An 18,212-nucleotide genomic window follows, 5' to 3' on the forward strand; every position below is an offset into this window, starting at 1 on the left:
AAAGCCGCAACAATCTTCCACCAACTGTCAAACGCGCGTTTGTATCGTTGCAAAAAGCCGCAACAATCTTCCACCAACTGTCAAACGCGCGTTTGTATCGTTGCAAAAAGCCGCAACAATCTTCCACCAACTGTCAAACGCGCGTTTGTATCGTTGCAAAAAGCCGCAACAATCTTCCACCAACTGTCAAACGCGCGTTTGTATCGTTGCAAAAAGCCGCAACAATCTTCCACCAACTGTCAAACGCGCGTTTGTATCGTTGCAAAAAGCCGCAATATGTAAGCTCCCTACGGAACCCCGCTCAACAAAATACTTTACGGTCATAGAAATACTAAAAACCAATCACTTTCAGATTGTCACTGACAGGCAATTACCTAAATAATAAAACTGCTGCGAAATGTAAATATAACGTATTGACTATTTAAACGGTCATGCGGATAGAAGCATGATCGCTAAGTATTTTAGGCCATTATTGTTTAGAAGCGAAGAAGAATGAGTTTATAACATTTTTATGTTGGAATATGTGGTAAGTATACAGGGTGTTAGGTAAATGGGTATATGAGCCGAGACCAGCCCATGTTAACATACTCATATAAATAGTATAGTGGTGTCAGAAAGTCTGGGAAAGGTACCATTATTGAGTAATCAGCTGATTCAGTTTTTGTCGCCAAATTGCGTCGTGACACCCCTGAAAATTAATAGTACGACAAACTAGCGTAGATAAAACAAATAACAGAATTCATTATAATTTTCTGCCTAAAAATTTGTCTCTGAGAGGCAAAAACCTTAAGCAATCCCCCAGGAAAATCAGTCCATTTCAAAAGATTTAGCACAAGTCAAATACCCCCTTACCTTATTTGATTCGATTTGGATTTTGGATAAGTAAAAGTAAACAAAGTGGTCAAGAATTAATTTTACTTCATAGACTTACTTATTAAAATAAACTGAATAATCAGGACCGTTCATTGTGGACGTCATTCGGCTGAAATGAATGAACGAACGAATCATTAAACTTGATAACTTTGATTAAGGAAAATGAGACATTGTAGGTAATCATTTAAATTTTATCATCGTAAATCACGATATTGTGTACTAAAAATACCTTAACTAAAAATAAGACACCATTGAAAAAAAACCTTAGGCATTAAAGAAATGTGTCCAACGCACTGTTTAATCTTTGAAGGACAACGAAATGTCTTTTGTTGACGAACAACGGAACCGGCACGTGTAGTGCGAGTGAGACGCAAGACGTATCGCACGGCGGCTTTCACTTGCAAGAAAGAGTCGGAAGATCATCGCGGCGCAGGAGTAGGGATGTGTAAGGAGGTGACATTGAAGGCAAAAAATCGATTAAGATTTTTCACGTGTTCAATAATAAATCGTTGAAGGATTTTTTTTCTACAAATAATTTAGGTGCCATTAATTCATTTCCAATCATTAATGGAGACGACATGTGGTTGGGGTTAAGTTTTCATTTCATGATTGACTAATGAAGGTCGAGGTGCCGTAATTACAATCCAGTTGGTCAGTACAGTAGTCTTGCCGATTGTCTATCAATAGCCTATCGAAAGGCCACCCAATCACTCATACTATCGTTAATAAAATATCACATTTTCTAAGAAAAATAACAGCGTTTATCGCAAATTTAGCTAAAACATTTCCAAAAGCATGGCAGATTACGGTTTTCTTAATTTACCAAATAAAACTGTGTTGTTTTTTTTTCAATGTCTTCTATCAATGCAATGGTATCGTTAAACTAATTTAGACCCATCGATAGTATGAGCGATTTCAGGTAGGTAGGATCTATTCTATCAATTAATCGATAATTGATTTTAAGACATTCCTATTGATTACTCAGATGGTTTTCAAACAATTTGATATTTTAATCGATTTTTTGTAATATCAATATCGATTACCGATTTTATGGAAAAAATAATGACCCCGCACTAGTTGCACCGCGCCATGCGGCCATGTTTATTTGTTTACATTATTTTGTTTGTCAGTAAATAATTTGCGTTCGTTGCGATGTTTTATTGTTGACGTTCTGGATAATTAGATATTCAAATAGCTAAGTAATACAGTGAAAATATGGTGATGTGTGTTGAGTGGTGTTGGTGCAATAGGACTTTGTGTCTTCTTTAGTGTGATGAACGATTTATTTCCGGGAGACCTTCCGTTCCACGATGCCTTGTAAATGTTTTCGCGGGTGGGTGAATCGACACCACCATACCACCGAAGGGAGACCCGGAGATCCCGTTCTTGAAAATAGGATTTCACTACAAGAAAGACAAGAACCTACCCGGTCACTTGAAAGCGTGGGAAGGTGAATTAAGTGAGTGGATGGATGTGATAGATGTGTTGCGATTCGTTTTGTGAATTAGAGTGAAGTGTTACCCCCTGAATACCTTGGATTGCTTGCAGAGTCAATAAAAAGAGGTAAGTGAAGAATTGGTTCAAAAGTAATAATAAAAGTGGGCGGTGCCGACTCGCGTCAAAATTTGTGAATGAAATACCGTTTGACCACGTTTGACCTAGGAGGGAGTTGCGCGATCGTAGGGCTGTCCAAAAATTTAAATAATAATAATTTATTTAGTTTTGTATGGGAAAATATTTTTTATTAAATATTACGATATCCACTTTCTGACACCACTATAGTATTTATATGAGTATGTTAACATGGGCTAGTCTCGGCTCATATACCCATTTACCTAACACCCTGTATAATTATTACTAATAAATAAGTACCTCGCTGTAGATACAATTTGCTAATAAACACGTTGTTTGCACACCTACTTAACATAATTTGTTAAAATATATAAACCAATATTATAACATTTAAATAATTTGAGATTATTGCCTATAAAAATAAATGCGTCGACATTATTACATGATTATTAATTTGAAACTTCTAAAAACGTTCCTAATAAATTATATTTAAGTTAATCATATAATTATTTACACGTTAAATGTAAGATTTAAGGCTGACAATAATTAAGTCTCTTTACACCTTTGTGTGATAGTCATCCCTTACACTCCCACCGTGATTTTGACTAGTGCGAGATCAACAAAATATAGTCGGAAAAACGATATCTCGGGGCAGTACTTACTTACTGTGTAAAGTTTTTCTATTGTATTCAGTAGGCCTATAAGCTTGACGGAGAAATAGGATTGAATACTTTATTTATGAACACACTTTTAGATCAGTAAAGACAAAAGTGTCTACAATAGGCGCCAATATATCGCACGTATAAAACTAATATAAATATAGTGCGAAACTTTCGACATAAAAAGGGAAAAATACTATCTACTCTGACCAAGCTGTAGGCGCTTTCAGAGTCTAAAATGCAACGTTAAGACAGTTCTAACAAAACTATCTGTATAAGTATGAAACGGAGTACGTATTATTCACGTAGAAATGTCAAGGAACTAAATGTTACACACGTGTATTACCTCGGGTTTACTTCACATTGTGATATACAGTCAGTGTCAAATAGTTTATGACACTCAAAGTGGCCAATAAGTTGACATGCAACCTTATTCCATTGTAACAAAGACGTGTTGCGAAATTTTTGGCTACTTTGGGTGTCACGTCTATTTGACGCGGACTGTACGTATGTTTAATATCTATGAAGTACAGTTTTGTTAATACTTTGTGCCTTGTATAATATTTACAGTGGTGTCTAACTTAAATAAATCAGTACATTAGAGGCGAGACATTTGGTTTGGCCGTAAATGACGATCTTAGATATACGTTAGTAGACTCTTAAGTTGGCTACTCAAATTAAAATTACTGAGGGTAAATTAAAAGCACACACATTGTTGACCCTTTAAAGTAACCCAATCGGCCTGGGTTTAAGTATTTGAGAAAAGGAAGAAGAAGCTATTTTCAAATTCTACTGTCTTATGTGTGGCAAATGGCAATGGGTCATTTCAAGTTCAATTTGGGCCATTTACGTTTTAGCTTCGTTTGAACTAGCTGTCAAAACGATAACGCGATACGGCTTTGTCAAAAAGCTTATTTTCGATCGTCGCGCAATCGCGTTGCAATTTAAAAAAAATACCGCAATCGGGACCCAGATTGGTTGGTGGGCTTATATTGTCTATGGTCACGTTGGTCAGTTAACCAGTAGCCTTATTCACGTAACAAAACTTCAACGACAACAAATCGCTGAGTTGCGATCCTATCGATCGAGTAATCGTTCTATCAAAATGACCCTTGTGAATACGGATTTAGAACTATTTTTCAATGGGACGACTTCCGAACGTCAGCGAGATCTTGACTGGCAAAATACGTGAATTAGGCCACTGTATTGTCTGTGCCCCGATTCCGCTAATTTTTAACGTGTCCAATACATACGCGCTTCTCCAGTAATTGCGCTCCGTTTTTCATTCCAGCTGAGGTGCAAATTCAGTATCACGGTAATGGACGTACCTTCCTAGTATTTTCATTGTCACATGAGTTATCAGCACAGATATGGATGTTATTAGCTTCTATGCTTCGTTTCAACTATAGTCTGGTCTGGGAGCACGCAGAATTTTGTCCAATGACCCCAAGCTACCCATCCTTATCGCTCACGCGTAACTATGTTGCTGTCACGCTCGCACACTCACTGCGGGCGCCCGTCGCACAGTCGCGACATCAATATAATTACGCGCGAGCGATAACGATGGGTAGCATGGGGTCATTGGACAAAATTCTACGTGCTCACGGACCAGACTATAGCTGTCAAAACGACACCGCGATACGGATTTGTCAAAACAGCTGATGTGCGTGAACGTAACAAACGTTGAAGATGAACATTTTTAGCGTAATCGGGGCCCTGGTCTGTCAGGCGCGGATCCACCGTTGTGGGCACTGTGGGCATGCCCACAACCCTAATTTGCTTGTTTTATTTATGATCTATTGATAAGATCGATAGGCTGATGATAAAAACGGCTGACTGATGAGCCTTTAATAAATCGAGCGTGATTGAGTTCGTACTCCAATCCAATTCTCACTTTGCTAATTTTTGGTGGCTATTCCACATATTTGAGGGCTGGAACCGCGCCTGTGGTGTGTAACCTGCCTAGAGCTCGTCGTCGAAGTGTTCGCCGAGCAAGTCGCCGCCGTAGTCGGTGGCCTCGCTGCCGACGAACACGTCGTGGTGCGCGAGGATCTCGGCGAACGACAGCAAGTCGTCGTGGTCGTCGTCGGCCGACGCGAACAGATGGTCCACTTCTTCTTCTGCTATTTCTCTGGAAGGTTTATAGTGAATGTGTTAGTGTAGGTAAAGAGATAAAGGAGTCTTTAAAAATAACATATTCAGTTTATTAATAACCTAATCTATTCTATCTAAATAAATAAATAAATAATCTTTTAATGTTTTTTTTAGATTTCCATATTGTATTTTTTTTTTTAATATATCCTTGGACATTTTACACTGCGCCTCTAGTCCCAAACTAAGCAAAGCTTGTACTATGGGTACTAGACGACGGGATAAACATACTTAAATACTTTTTACGTGTTTGTGTGTATTATAACGCACACAAACACGAACCAGCTGAGAGGAAATAGAACTTGACTTCGAAAGGTTTGATTTGATGAATGGGTTAGCACCAAGTCCAACATAAGACATACTGTAGAGCGCACGGTTAAAAATGCGTAGCGCATATCAGACTCGCGTCTAAAATACCACCCGCGTGAGCAGATCTGCGTTTACAATCAATTAACCTTAAAATTCGAAGCGGTAAGAGAAGTAAGGGCTTGTACACAAAACTGCGAACTAAATATCTACGAACTTCAATAGCAATTTGGCCTCTGGGTCCAGTTTTTTGCGTTGCGAATTCGCATCGCGTTGTTTCGCAGTTTTGTGTAAAGCCTGGTCCGTGAGCACGTAATTATGTTGCTGTCGCACGTAATTATGTTGCTGTCGCGCTCGCACACTCACTGCGGGCGCGCGTCGCACAGTCGCGACAGCAATATAATTACGCGCGAGCGATAAGGATGAGTAGCTTGGGGTCATTGGACGGGATTCTACGTGCTCACGGACCAGGCTTTACAAGCCCTAACAGTTAACACTCACTCGTTGTCGGGAATGACCCACTTCTCGACTTCCCGCAGGCTGAGCACGCCGTCGCCGTCGGTATCCAGCTCGTGGTCGAACTTGTCGCGCTCCGACACCAGCCACGCCTTGTCCTCGGACGAGCCTGCCGCAGAAAAGTGACATCATTTAGAAATGTCCTTGGAATATTTTTACACTGCACCTCTAGTCCCAATCTAAGCAAAGCTTGTACTATGAATGGGTACTAGACAACGAATATAAACATACCTAAATACTTTTTTAAATACACATACATATTTTACATAGAAAACACCCAGTCCCGTCACAAATCAAATCAAATTTCTTTATTTGCGTAATTCCAGGTACATAAGTGGTCTTACATAGATACAGAAATACAGAAATTAAAATACATGATTTCAATTACTGCCGGGCCGGGAATCGAACCCAGGACCTCTCGGCATAGTAGTCCGTTCTGAACCACTACACCAAACGGCCAGTAATAAAGATAGAGACAGCTATTCTTTACCACCACCACAAAACTGACAAATAAAATAAATACTAATTTGGAACAGCAGCAACGGATGCCTTCACATTTATTTATTTATTTACTTTATTTGGAAAACATACAGCTTACTCTGTAAGCCTTACAGATTAAAACATATTGACATGTGAAAATTTCATTGTAATAATTGCCGCGCGATAGCAGCCCGTTTTAACTTTTGGTTCGGTGTTTAATTCGCTCAGTGTGCGGTCCGTCTACGTTGCAAAAGCGACCTTAATAGGAAACGTTTTTCAAAGTTAAGTTTAAAATAAAAAAGTTGCGCTAATTAATGGTCTAATTAAAGAGAAATTCAAGTACATGAATAATAAATTAGAGATGTTTGTAATTTTATCGCATCGTAATTATATTATACGAGTATTGTGGACGTAACAAAACGATCCCGATCCCGAATGAAAATCAAAATCACTGTGTGATATAAAACTGTCTACGACACAGATGTGTGCCTGTCGCAGACAGTTTGTTATATTTAAACCAAAGGTTATTAGTCACAGTTTCATGAGTTTAATGTGTCAACGAATATCAAGGCGCCTCAATTAATTGGTCGGTGTTTATGACATTATCCGAGAAAGCTGACGAGCATCCATTAGCGCTCGTTACGGCTGCGCCTGCGACGATTCCAGGGAGTTAATAAAGACGAAGGTCGTTTGATACGCATTAGTATATTATAAACAAAGATTCGTTTGAAAAGATATATACGTCCACTGCGACTAAATAATACTTACTGTATGTATAATTTAATAAACGGGCAAGTGATAAATTAATGTCAGATCATCAATTCTTTGTAAAACCGTTATGCATTCCACAATTAATTTGTTTAATATTTGCAATAACTATTAACATAAATTATTGTGAATTCAATGAATCTATAAAATAAATTAAGCACAGTCGCCATCACTTTTTTGTTGAAAATTCGCTCTTATTGTAATTGCATATGAAGCCATAGTCTTTAGCTTGAAGTGCTGTCGTTCGTACAATAACTCCATCAAAGTTAAAATATTTTTTTAGTAGTAATTGTTAATATGAGGAAAATACATTAAAAACCTAACTTTCATAAATCTAGTAAAAAACAAACCTGTATGCCCAGGTTTAGTTTTTTACCAGATTATCCATCCAATTAACAGATAAATCCATTGTTCCTCGAGTTGTCAACTCGGCTGATCAGGTTTATATCATAACGGGAAAATTTTCCTTATTATCTCCATCTTTATGACACTTTAATTAATAACAAAAAGGCAATAATAACGTCTGAGCGATAGAATCAAGTGATTATTAAAACCTGTTTTAGATGCTTTCTAATGTCTTAAACACGCTTTGTGGGTTAAATGAAATAATTTATTGAAAAATGGACGATTCAATTAAACAGTGATATAACCGGAATATCTGAGGAGACTGATTAATACACCAAGGTAATTATAGCCTAAAAATCACTCATTTTATTGGGTCGCATAAAAAATCACATCTATGTGAATTGCGAAGTCTAGCTTCTTTACTTAGATAGTATAGTATTCATGGCTGGGCTGGGCGCGCCTATTTCCATTAGTAAACAAACGAATTTATAAAAGGAATTACATTTTATTGCGTCATGGCACAACATTGACCTTAGTGCGTCTGTGCAGTGCGCCTGAGTTGCTAATATACTAGAAATTTGTTTAGTCTGAAAACTAAGTTGCAGATGTCAGTGTTATGGTCAATGTGATTGTGGTGATCCGGCTCGAAGGACCAGGAAAATGTGGTGATCCGGCTCGAAGGACCAGGAAAATGTGGTGGACTGCAGTGGACTGTATGCGTTTGTGTGTGTTCGAGAGCGCTGACCGGACGATGATGACTGCCGTTGAGAGCTTGCCCTTACTATGTCAGGCGTAGTAGGTGCTACTTGCAGGAATAAAACCACTATTTCACTTGCTGAGACTTCTCGCGTTTATTATTCGCTTCCTTTTCTCAGTTCTTGCTTCTTCAGATCACTTGTTGCTTGGAGCACTTGTTCTCTGAACTGAACTCAACATCAATTAAACTCAAACTTGTCTCCCGGAGCGCCTCGCTCCGTATTTATAGGGCCCCGGGCTATATCCATCCCTTTCTCTCCCGATATTCCTGTCTCTGTCTCTCATGTTCTGGACCATAGTTCTGGAATGTTCGAAGCGAGAGGTCCGATGTTGCCGTCCCGTTTCTTTTTCTCTCGAATATTCCAGAAGTGTGTGGAAGAGTAATTGATGTGCAAGCGAGATGACAGATAATGTGAGAAAGAGATGGAATGTTATTTATCTCTAATCGACTCTAATTGATCATTTTAGTACATTTTCTGATTGTTAACGTTGCTAATCAATTCTAATTAATAAATTAGCACATTTTCTCGGTTGACGTCGCTAACAATCTCCCCCGCAGTGCGAAGCACTCCCTCTTCTGGATGCGACGTCTTGGCAGGAACCAGGACTACCACTCGTCGCGTCGGTTGCCGTAGCACTCCTCCGGGCGTTCGCACTCGTACTCTTCCGTCCGGACCGGGGTATACCCTCTGCACTTCCCCTCGTGGCCAAGTGTTCCTTGGAAGCGATACGTCGACTATAAAAACGACGTCGCTGACTCAAGGGTCTTCTGTTTCCCGTCCGGTTATCTTCTTCGGCATCTAAGTTGGCAGGTACTCTTTTAGCCATCTTCGCCAGAAGTGGTCCGTCAAGCGCTGCGCTGTCCTCCAGTTCGCCTTCCTGATGAAGTCGCGGTCCTTGAACACGCCCGGCGTCATCGCTCCGCAGGATCTTCCGTTCGGGAAGTGGTTCGGCGTGAGTCTTTCTTCGTCGTTGGGATCCGCGCTGATACAGGTAAGTGGACGCGAACTCCCAATGTGTTCCGCTTCGAGGAGGAGCGTGTGCAGGACTTCTTCCGGTGATGTCTTTTCTTTCAGGACGGCCATTAGTGTCGTCTTCACCGTGCGGACCCTTCTCTCCTAGGCGCCTCCCATGTTGAGACATCCAGGTGGGATGACCATCCAACTTCTTCTTGATGGGACGCTGATGTGCCTGATGCCCTCTGCTGGTCTTCTTCAGGACACTTCGAGCCGGTTTGTCGGCGCCGTTGCATGGCCGACGTGGTTCCACTCCGATGTCCTCTTTCTCGAAGTGTCGGTGAACCAAGGCTTCCGTTCCATCTTCTACTAGTCTGCTGTGGTGCACTAACTTCACTGGATCACTTCCTCCAGTGTTGGATCCATGCAGGACCCATCCAAGGCTGGTCAAAGAGGCAACTGGTTCGGAGGCCTTCCCTCTGCGTAGTCTCCGTGTGACTATTAGCCCCCAATTGTCTTGCCCAATCAGAAGTCTAGGTACTTCTTTGTCGTAGACCAGCTTCTTCTTAATTTTCTTCAGGTGTTTCCAGTTTTGAAGCATTCCTTCTTCGACACCTTGCTTCGTCAACTTCAAGTTGTCGATAGTTCTCGCTTCCATGTTGAGTTTATTTCTACAATGGACCCCCTTGATCTTCATGTTGATCCTCTGAGAGTTGCTTTTCACCATTCCGTTCCCCCCAACCATCTCGATGGTGATGGCTTCCGGCTTCCCTTGCGCCCCAATCTTCTTCGCTACTGATGAGTCCAGCAGCGTGATGGTGGATCCTTCGTCCAGGAGCGCGAGCACTCTTGCTGTCCCCTTGGGCCCGTAGAGGTTTACCGGCGTCATTTTGAGGTAGGTCCTTCCGCAGCTCGTGGCGTGCACCGACGACACAACTCCTTTGGCGGGCTTCTCTTGAGTCTTCGTTGCTGCGGACTTCTCCGAGTGAAGACTGATGTGATGCCACCTCGTGCACTTCTTGCACGGCTGTGCCCGGCATGTGTTTCTTGCGTGCTTGAAGCGCAAGCATTTGAAACACATTCTTGCCTTCTTCGCCATTTCCCATTTTTCGTCTACACTGGATTCCCTGTACCTCTTGCACTCGTACAGCCAGTGATCTTCTCGGCATTCTGGGCACTTCTTCGCGTCGGTCTTCTGATCTTCGTAGTATCCCTCCGCTTGTGGGACGTGGTGGACCGGCCTCTTGAACATATTTCTCTTCTGGTCCCAGGACACTTCCGGGGGAGCGTAATCACTGTTAATATCTGCTTCAACTTCCATGAAGTCATACATGAGTTCGAGCGCTGGTTTTCCCTCTGCCCGGCGCTCGCGTTGGTACATCAGCCACCGATATTTCATGGTCGGCGGCATCTTCTCTATTAGACACTCCACGGCCCCTGGTGCGCACAAATATTCTGTCTTGCCGAGTGCCCTGATGGTGGCCACGGCATTGCGGACTCGGCTGGCAAATGTGCAGATCTCCCCTGATGACTCGTTAACCCTTGGGAGCCTCTCCATCTTCTTTAACTCCGCCAGGGCTATTGCTCCAGGTCTCCCGAACCGGATTTCCAGGCTCCTCATCAGCTCTTCCGGATCCTCGGCGGTGAACAGGAGGCTCTTGACTGCCTCCCTCGCGTGCCCCTGGAGACACCTTCGAAGTCGCGCCAAATTCTGTGCCGGTGTGAAGGAGCGCGCGGTGTCTTCATACGACCTTCTGAACGCGAGCCATTCTTCACATGCGCCGTTGAAGCTTGGGAGGTCGACCAGTTGCATTGTGAGGCCATCTTCTGCCCTCTGTGACAGCTTGGTGATGGCCATGGCCAATTCTTGAATATCGGTCCTCCCTTCCGAAGTTAGTGGCTGCGGCGGCGGCGTCGGCGGCAACACTTGCGGCGGCAACGGCGGCAACACTTGCGGCGGCGACGGTAGAACTTGCGGCGGCGGCGGCAGCGGCGCGGCGGTCGGCGGCGGCGGTAGCGGCTGTGGTTTCGGCGGTACCTTCTCGGCGATGATGCTCGAGTGGTCCGACCAATCTTCGATCTGCATTTGCCTGTATTGCACTTCTTCTGGATCCTCTTCCACGTCGGAATCCAATTGGGCCAACTCCAATTCCGCTTTGGCAACTTCCAATTCTTGGCGGGCCACTCTTAATTTGGCCTCTAATTCTGCCCTTCTTCTTGATGAGCAGACGGAGCGCGTGTCTTGATTCACTCTTGACAGTCGCGGCGTTTGTTCATGTACTTGCGGCGTGGGCGGCGCGTACTGTCCTTCAACATTCGGCACGGTGGTCACCGTAGTCGCGGGAGTCGCAGCGGCGGCGGTGGCGGCGACGGAGGCAGCGGCGGCAGCGGCACGTCTCTTCTCTGCTTCCGCGATACGGGCCCTTAGTGCTTCGTGTGGCTTCGTGACGTCGGCGGTTATCTCCTCTGTGTAGGAGCGCGGTGCTGGTTCCCCTCTTCCCAAATACACGCCGGGCTCTCCCATAACCCGGGTGCTAACAGCCGGCGCGGCGTGGTCCCTGGCGATGCGCGGTGAGGACGCGCCCCCGGCGGGATACGGGGTCAGCGTTGATGAAGTATCCGTGGTTTCCATCGGAGTACTTCCTCCATGAACCGGCGGCGACGTAATTTTCCCTGCGGCGGCGGCGTTAGCCGCGGCGGCGGCACCTCGTAGCTTCTCCGACCTGGTGACAGGCATCTTCGCTATTCCCGTAATCCGGCTACTCGAAGGACCAGGAAAATTGTGGTGATCCGGCTCGAAGGACCAGGAAAATTTGGTGATCCGGCTCGAAGGACCAGGAAAATGTGGTGATCCGGCTCGAAGGACCAGGAAAATGTGGTGGACTGCAGTGGACTGTATGCGTTTGTGTGTGTTCGAGAGCGCTGACCGGACGATGATGACTGCCGTTGAGAGCTTGCCCTTACTATGTCAGGCGTAGTAGGTGCTACTTGCAGGAATAAAACCACTATTTCACTTGCTGAGACTTCTCGCGTTTATTATTCGCTTCCTTTTCTCAGTTCTTGCTTCTTCAGATCACTTGTTGCTTGGAGCACTTGTTCTCTGAACTGAACTCAACATCAATTAAACTCAAACTTGTCTCCCGGAGCGCCTCGCTCCGTATTTATAGGGCCCCGGGCTATATCCATCCCTTTCTCTCCCGATATTCCTGTCTCTGTCTCTCATGTTCTGGACCATAGTTCTGGAATGTTCGAAGCGAGAGGTCCGATGTTGCCGTCCCGTTTCTTTTTCTCTCGAATATTCCAGAAGTGTGTGGAAGAGTAATTGATGTGCAAGCGAGATGACAGATAATGTGAGAAAGAGATGGAATGTTATTTATCTCTAATCGACTCTAATTGATCATTTTAGTACATTTTCTGATTGTTAACGTTGCTAATCAATTCTAATTAATAAATTAGCACATTTTCTCGGTTGACGTCGCTAACAGTGATAAATGTGAAAATTATGAATAATCGCCGGTTGTTATGAATAATTACCTCATGATTTGGTAAGTGATTAATATGAGATCATTTATGTGTGTATAAAACTAAATAGGCGGCTTAGGGGTGGCCCAAGGGCCACCCCCGCCGCACCCTAACCTATTTCTCACTTTAAATCAAAACAATATGTTATGGGCATTATGACTAAGTAATGTTACGCAAGAAACAGTCCAAAGTCATTACGCCAAATTATATTAATATAATATGATATCAAAACGTTCAAAATTTGTGGCTGTACACCGGCGCTGTACACGAGCCGGTGTTCTCTTTTATGATATTTGTTAGTATTAAGGTTGCATTATTCAATAATCACTAATAAATGTGATTAATTTATCACTTTTACCTCGACTGTCGGTAATTATTCATAATAACCGGCGATTATTCATAATTTTCAATTTATCACATTAACCGTAACATCAGCATATTAATCTTAACATCTTCCTCCTTTTTAATGAAAGTTACACCATAGTTAAACCCTGTTTTATAGTGACGTTTAGTATGGAAATGACACTTTTAAACAGGGCTCAACTATGGTGTTACATTTAGAGTAGGCGCACACCGTTGAATTTTCGTCGGCTGATAGTTTAGTCGGGCTGTTGATCAGTATGGGCATGTATGGGAGTGCGCACACTACGCCGATTCGATTTGGCCGATTCTTCATACAAATTAAAATCGGGCACAACTATCGGCCAACTAAAAATCAACGGTGTGCGCCTACTCTTATATGAGGGGGCTTATGTCATTGTGATAGAACAAAACAGCCGCTCACCCCGCTCCCCGATGTACTCGTTGAAGTCGACGCGTCCGTCGTTGTTTTTGTCCTTTTCCCGCATGGTCTGGTTCACGAGGTACGGGTGCATGGCCGCATGCTCCTCCGGGTTGGTGAACACCTGCGGAACAAATTATAATCACTACATCGCTTTCAGCTGCTTGTCCCTATGTACACACGCCCACACTGTTAACTATCCATTTCCGTTTTTGCTCTCGCTCTAATCAAATGGCGATTCTTTGCGATAGAACGAGATGACATGACTTTCAATGGGCAGTTAACACTGTTGGCGATAGTACGCTTAGATCTTGAAAACTACGGATTGATCAGATTTAGATGCGGTTTGTTTTAATAGATAGATGGATTCAAGAGGAAGGTTTATAGATATATTTAGTACCCGTGCGAAGCTGGGGCGGTTCACTAGTTTATAATAACACAGGGTCACACAATTGCAATGATTCATGTACAGACAGTGAAACCTATCGGAGGACTTTTCCGCGACGCAACAAGCAACGCGACGTCCAAGCGTAAAACATAAATTGAGTACTTTTATTTAGTAACTGAGTGCTATCGCTCGAAGAACTGATGGCCGCTGGGGCAGGAAAGTTCTTGAGTGGCGACCACGAGCCGGAAGACGTAGTGTGGGCTGGGCAGGCCTCCCACTAGGTGGACCGACGATCTGGTGAGGGTCGCGGGAGGTGCCTGGATGCGAGCGGCGCAGGACCGGTCTTTGTGGAAATCCTTGGGGGAGGGCTTTGTCCAGCAGTGGACGTCTTTCGGCTGAAACGAACGAACGAACGAACGAGTGCTATCATCATCATTTCAGCCACAGGACGTCCTGCTGAAAATAGGCCTCCCCAATGACTTCCACATCGCACCGTTGGTAGCGGCTGAGTTCTATAGCTACGACAATGTATTCAGTTTTTTAATCAATCAACACCAACACTAACCAGCAATAATTGATCAAATTAAATTGAACGAGGTTTTGTGTTGAGAATTTCCAATGAACTCTTCAACATAAATAAAAATAAAAAACATTGTTGTTTGTCTTTTGTCAAAGGATTATAAAACAATTTATTCGGTTGAATACACAAGTCAAGAGCACATCCGAGGTAACATGTCGACCTTGAAATCGTCTTTATTCCTCGCGAAATAGGAGCCACTTTTGTAGTGCAACAGTTACGATGTCGGCTGTAGGTCATTGAATATCCGATAAATGTTTTATGCATTATATTTCCATGTCGAAATAAAGGCTGGTATCTGAAGGATTTGCATACATTTATGTAGCACAAATGCTATTAAGAAATGTCTGAACTTTACTACTGGAGTCACATTGGTGGGTATAATAAAGTGCCTCATAAAGATTAACACAGGGTGTCAACCGTGTCAAAGAAAATAGGTCAGCTGTTGCAGATTGAATAACTGGACTCGATTAAGATTGCTTTACGCCTTTGCGTTGCGCATATTTAGAGAAAGTAAATGTTACCAGCTTAGTCCTAGTAGGTACTAAAGTGGTACTAAACTATGCAGCATAGCAATGACGCGTTTTAGATAAACCATTTTGTAAAGCATTTTGAGACTGTATTCAGTTCTTTCTAGTGATTGATGAATAATAATTTTATTGTGTAGTAAACTGTCCAAAACGACAATTAATTTAATTCTAATGGATGTCAATTGAGTAAATTGAGTGTGATTGAATTAGTCATAACAGAGAAGAGTATTACAGAACATAAACATGTATGGTTTTTTTTTGTAAATTTTATAAAATTCCCTGAATAGAATTAGAAAATTCATACCTCAAATTCAACAATATCCAGCACTCCATCTCCATTAATGTCCGCCGCTTTGAACATTTCTTTCTCTTCGCGTAGCAGCTGCAATAAAAACAAATATGTTCACATTGTATTACATTGTAAACAAACTCGGCTAATTGTATAACATTGTTTACAAATGCATTGCAAAATCTCATTCTTACCGAAACATTCGTGATAACGCGATATTTTTTTTTGGTAAAATAGTTGTAAACTTGTAAAAGTAAAGATACAATATGCAATGCAAAAAGAGGGAGACTCCTAATATATTTACAAGGAAATTCATGAGCAAATATTTCACTGAGTTCAACTTCAAGTTCAATGAAAAAAAGAAACTAAAGTAAAATCATTTGCAATGAATGTACCTACCTTCAAAAAGATAACAATACATACACACATTTTTAAAAAAAAGTACTTACAGAGTAGGTAAGTACTGAAACAAAATTCGTTTCCTACCTGTGTAGGACTTTAGTGAAGTTATGATTATCAAAATTCACAAGTGTTTAGACAGTAATTTATTGATAAATATGGCATGCGGCATGAAATAGATAACAGTGACTGAGTTTCTTGCGCTGCTTCTTCTCAGCAGTGGCATGGTTAATACCGCAACATGGAAAAGTGCTTTTTAAAAGTCTACTTGCAAATATTAAGTGAGTTTTATGAAAGGAAGATAAATCTAACATAGTATAATTTAATACAACACTCAATAATGCATAAAAGGATAAATAAAATGAATAATGTAATAGTTTACTTACAATTTTATACTAGAAAAAAAAAAAGGAAAGCGTCTAGAAACAAAAAATCAAACTAAATAAAAGAGGAAACCGCACCCCTACCATGCCAGAGTCCCCCGTGTCCTCCGGGCCCACCTCCTCCTCCGTGTCCACTCCGAAGGCGTCCTGCAGGTACTCGGCCCACGACACCACCCCGTCCCGGTTGTCGTCCACCTCCGACATCCGCTCCTCTGCCTCTTCTCGAGACAGATTACTATAATTTTAAATAGCTTGTTTATAAATAATGCTGTTCAGAAGAAATGCAATTAAGTAGTTAACAGTTACTTGGTTTATTTATAAACAGAGTGCAATGGTCTTTACTTCACTCGAACTGTTGCATGTTGTTGCCGAGTAAGAAATAATCAAGATATTATTGACATTAGGGCCATAAATTTTATCTGTACCATAAAACAAGTAGAATGCAAATCTAACCAATTTGCCTGTACTTTGCATCACAAATAATAATTATTACTTACATGAAAGAGTTCAGTATCCACTTCTTGAGCTCCAAGCGGTCGATGTTCTGGTCTCCGTTCAGGTCCATCTTCGGCAGCAGCAGCGCCAGGCGCCGCCGCGACTCCTCCGGGGTGAGCTTGTCATACTCCTCCGCCTCCTTCACGCTCCCTATCGAGAAATAATAAGTCACCACCAGTATCGCGGGCACGCACAACGCAAACGCGTACTTCACGGTCATCGCACGGCGCGCGGCCTATCGCATTCCTTATCGACGACTGAACCTCGAGCTCGAGACGTTGCAAAACCGCCGCCGCGGCCGCCGGCACGGCAGCGACGTCACGCGAAAGCAAAAAGATTGTAAACAAAACCGGGCACCTAAAATGGCTTCATGGTCGAACTCCGAGTTGTGGCCGGCGTCGTTGTAGTGATCGAAGTCTCTTGAGCGGTAGCTGCCGTCCGATTCTCGTTCTATATTGTTGTCCAGGCTGTGGCTGTGCACCGCTGCCGACGCACAGTGCAGCAGAACATTGTGGCTCAACAAAATCAAAAAGGAGAAAAAATATTCGGATGCCATCTTATTGCACTTCCTCTGCACGATTTTAATTCGAGCTCAGTTCAATGGCTTTATTATACAAATTCCATTATATTCTCAAGTTTATTTTCAAAAATAGTATCATCAGAAATAAATAAGCTGAGTGACAGCCAGATGAGCCAAGGAGATCAATATGTTTTCGTCTCTGACATTTGACATAATTTAAAAAAAACTCTGACGTCTTTATCTCTGATTCGCCGTTAAGGTTAGGGGGATTGAGTTTAAACCAATCATCAAAGACGTCAGGTATGACGTACTGTCAATGAAAACACATTGATTTTTGTTTTTTAAACTGGTTCATTTAGCGGAGGCAAAGAAATAAAAAAGGTGTGGATAATCAACACTTTTATTTTGCATGAATTCTAATTGATTTTACATTAATTACATTGTTTTAGTAAATTATCAGCAGCCATAACGATCAAGGTCACTCTTCTACCTGCTACGTGGTTGGGATAAGACAGGAGGAACTTAATCAGGTGTTTGCGAACTTCGCCGATCACCAAAGGAAGATGGGTTCTCGTCGCTGGATCCGACGCGTTTAAGTTGATGATAGTTTCTTCCAAGTATCTAAAAGAAGAGAAATATTTTTTTGGGATACATGTTACTTTAGAATAAAGCCTTTTCAGCGTGGGAATCTTAAATCTAGAAGTAGTTTGTTACCTGCACTTGAGCTGCGTCTCGTGCAGCATATCGGTGGCGAGTTGCTGCGCCAGCGAGAGCAGCACGGGCTGCTGGAGGCGGCAGGGCGCGAAAACGCGCGCGGGGTCGGCGGCGCGGCACGCCGCCACCACCAGCGACAGGTCGGCGGCCGACAGCGCGCGCTCGAACGACCCGTTCACGTCGCCGTCGAGGATCTGCTTGTTGATCTCCGCCGACTGCATCTTTGGAGGGA

At 42.7% G+C, this 18,212-nt stretch overlaps 1 protein-coding gene and 1 long non-coding RNA gene across 3 annotated transcripts; both read right to left on the bottom strand.

Moving 5' to 3' along the window:
* Positions 1–4,790: 4,790 nt before the first annotated feature.
* Positions 4,791–17,466, bottom strand: LOC135088083 (reticulocalbin-2). Of its 2 annotated transcripts, none has more exons than XM_063982971.1 (7): positions 17,104–17,466; positions 16,749–16,896; positions 16,330–16,486; positions 15,485–15,562; positions 13,689–13,809; positions 6,063–6,186; positions 4,791–5,235 (listed from the first exon to the last, which is right to left on the bottom strand). In XM_063982971.1, the coding sequence occupies exons 1-7, from the start codon at positions 17,300–17,302 to the stop codon at positions 5,067–5,069; spliced, it is 996 nt and encodes a 331-aa protein (XP_063839041.1). In that variant the 5' UTR covers positions 17,303–17,466; the 3' UTR covers positions 4,791–5,066. The 2 variants fall into 2 exon arrangements, with proteins under 2 accessions (XP_063839041.1, XP_063839042.1); XM_063982972.1 differs by having other exon boundaries at positions 16,336–16,486; positions 17,104–17,465.
* A 186-nt stretch (positions 17,467–17,652) lies between these two features.
* On the bottom strand, positions 17,653–18,070 carry LOC135088377 (uncharacterized). Its single transcript, XR_010261031.1, has 2 exons — positions 17,981–18,070; positions 17,653–17,887 (listed from the first exon to the last, which is right to left on the bottom strand). It is a non-coding gene; the product is annotated as an uncharacterized LOC135088377 (long non-coding RNA).
* Positions 18,071–18,212: the final 142 nt, after the last annotated feature.

This window comes from Ostrinia nubilalis, chromosome 3, assembly GCF_963855985.1.
Source record: "Ostrinia nubilalis chromosome 3, ilOstNubi1.1, whole genome shotgun sequence".
NCBI lineage: Eukaryota > Metazoa > Arthropoda > Insecta > Lepidoptera > Crambidae > Ostrinia > Ostrinia nubilalis.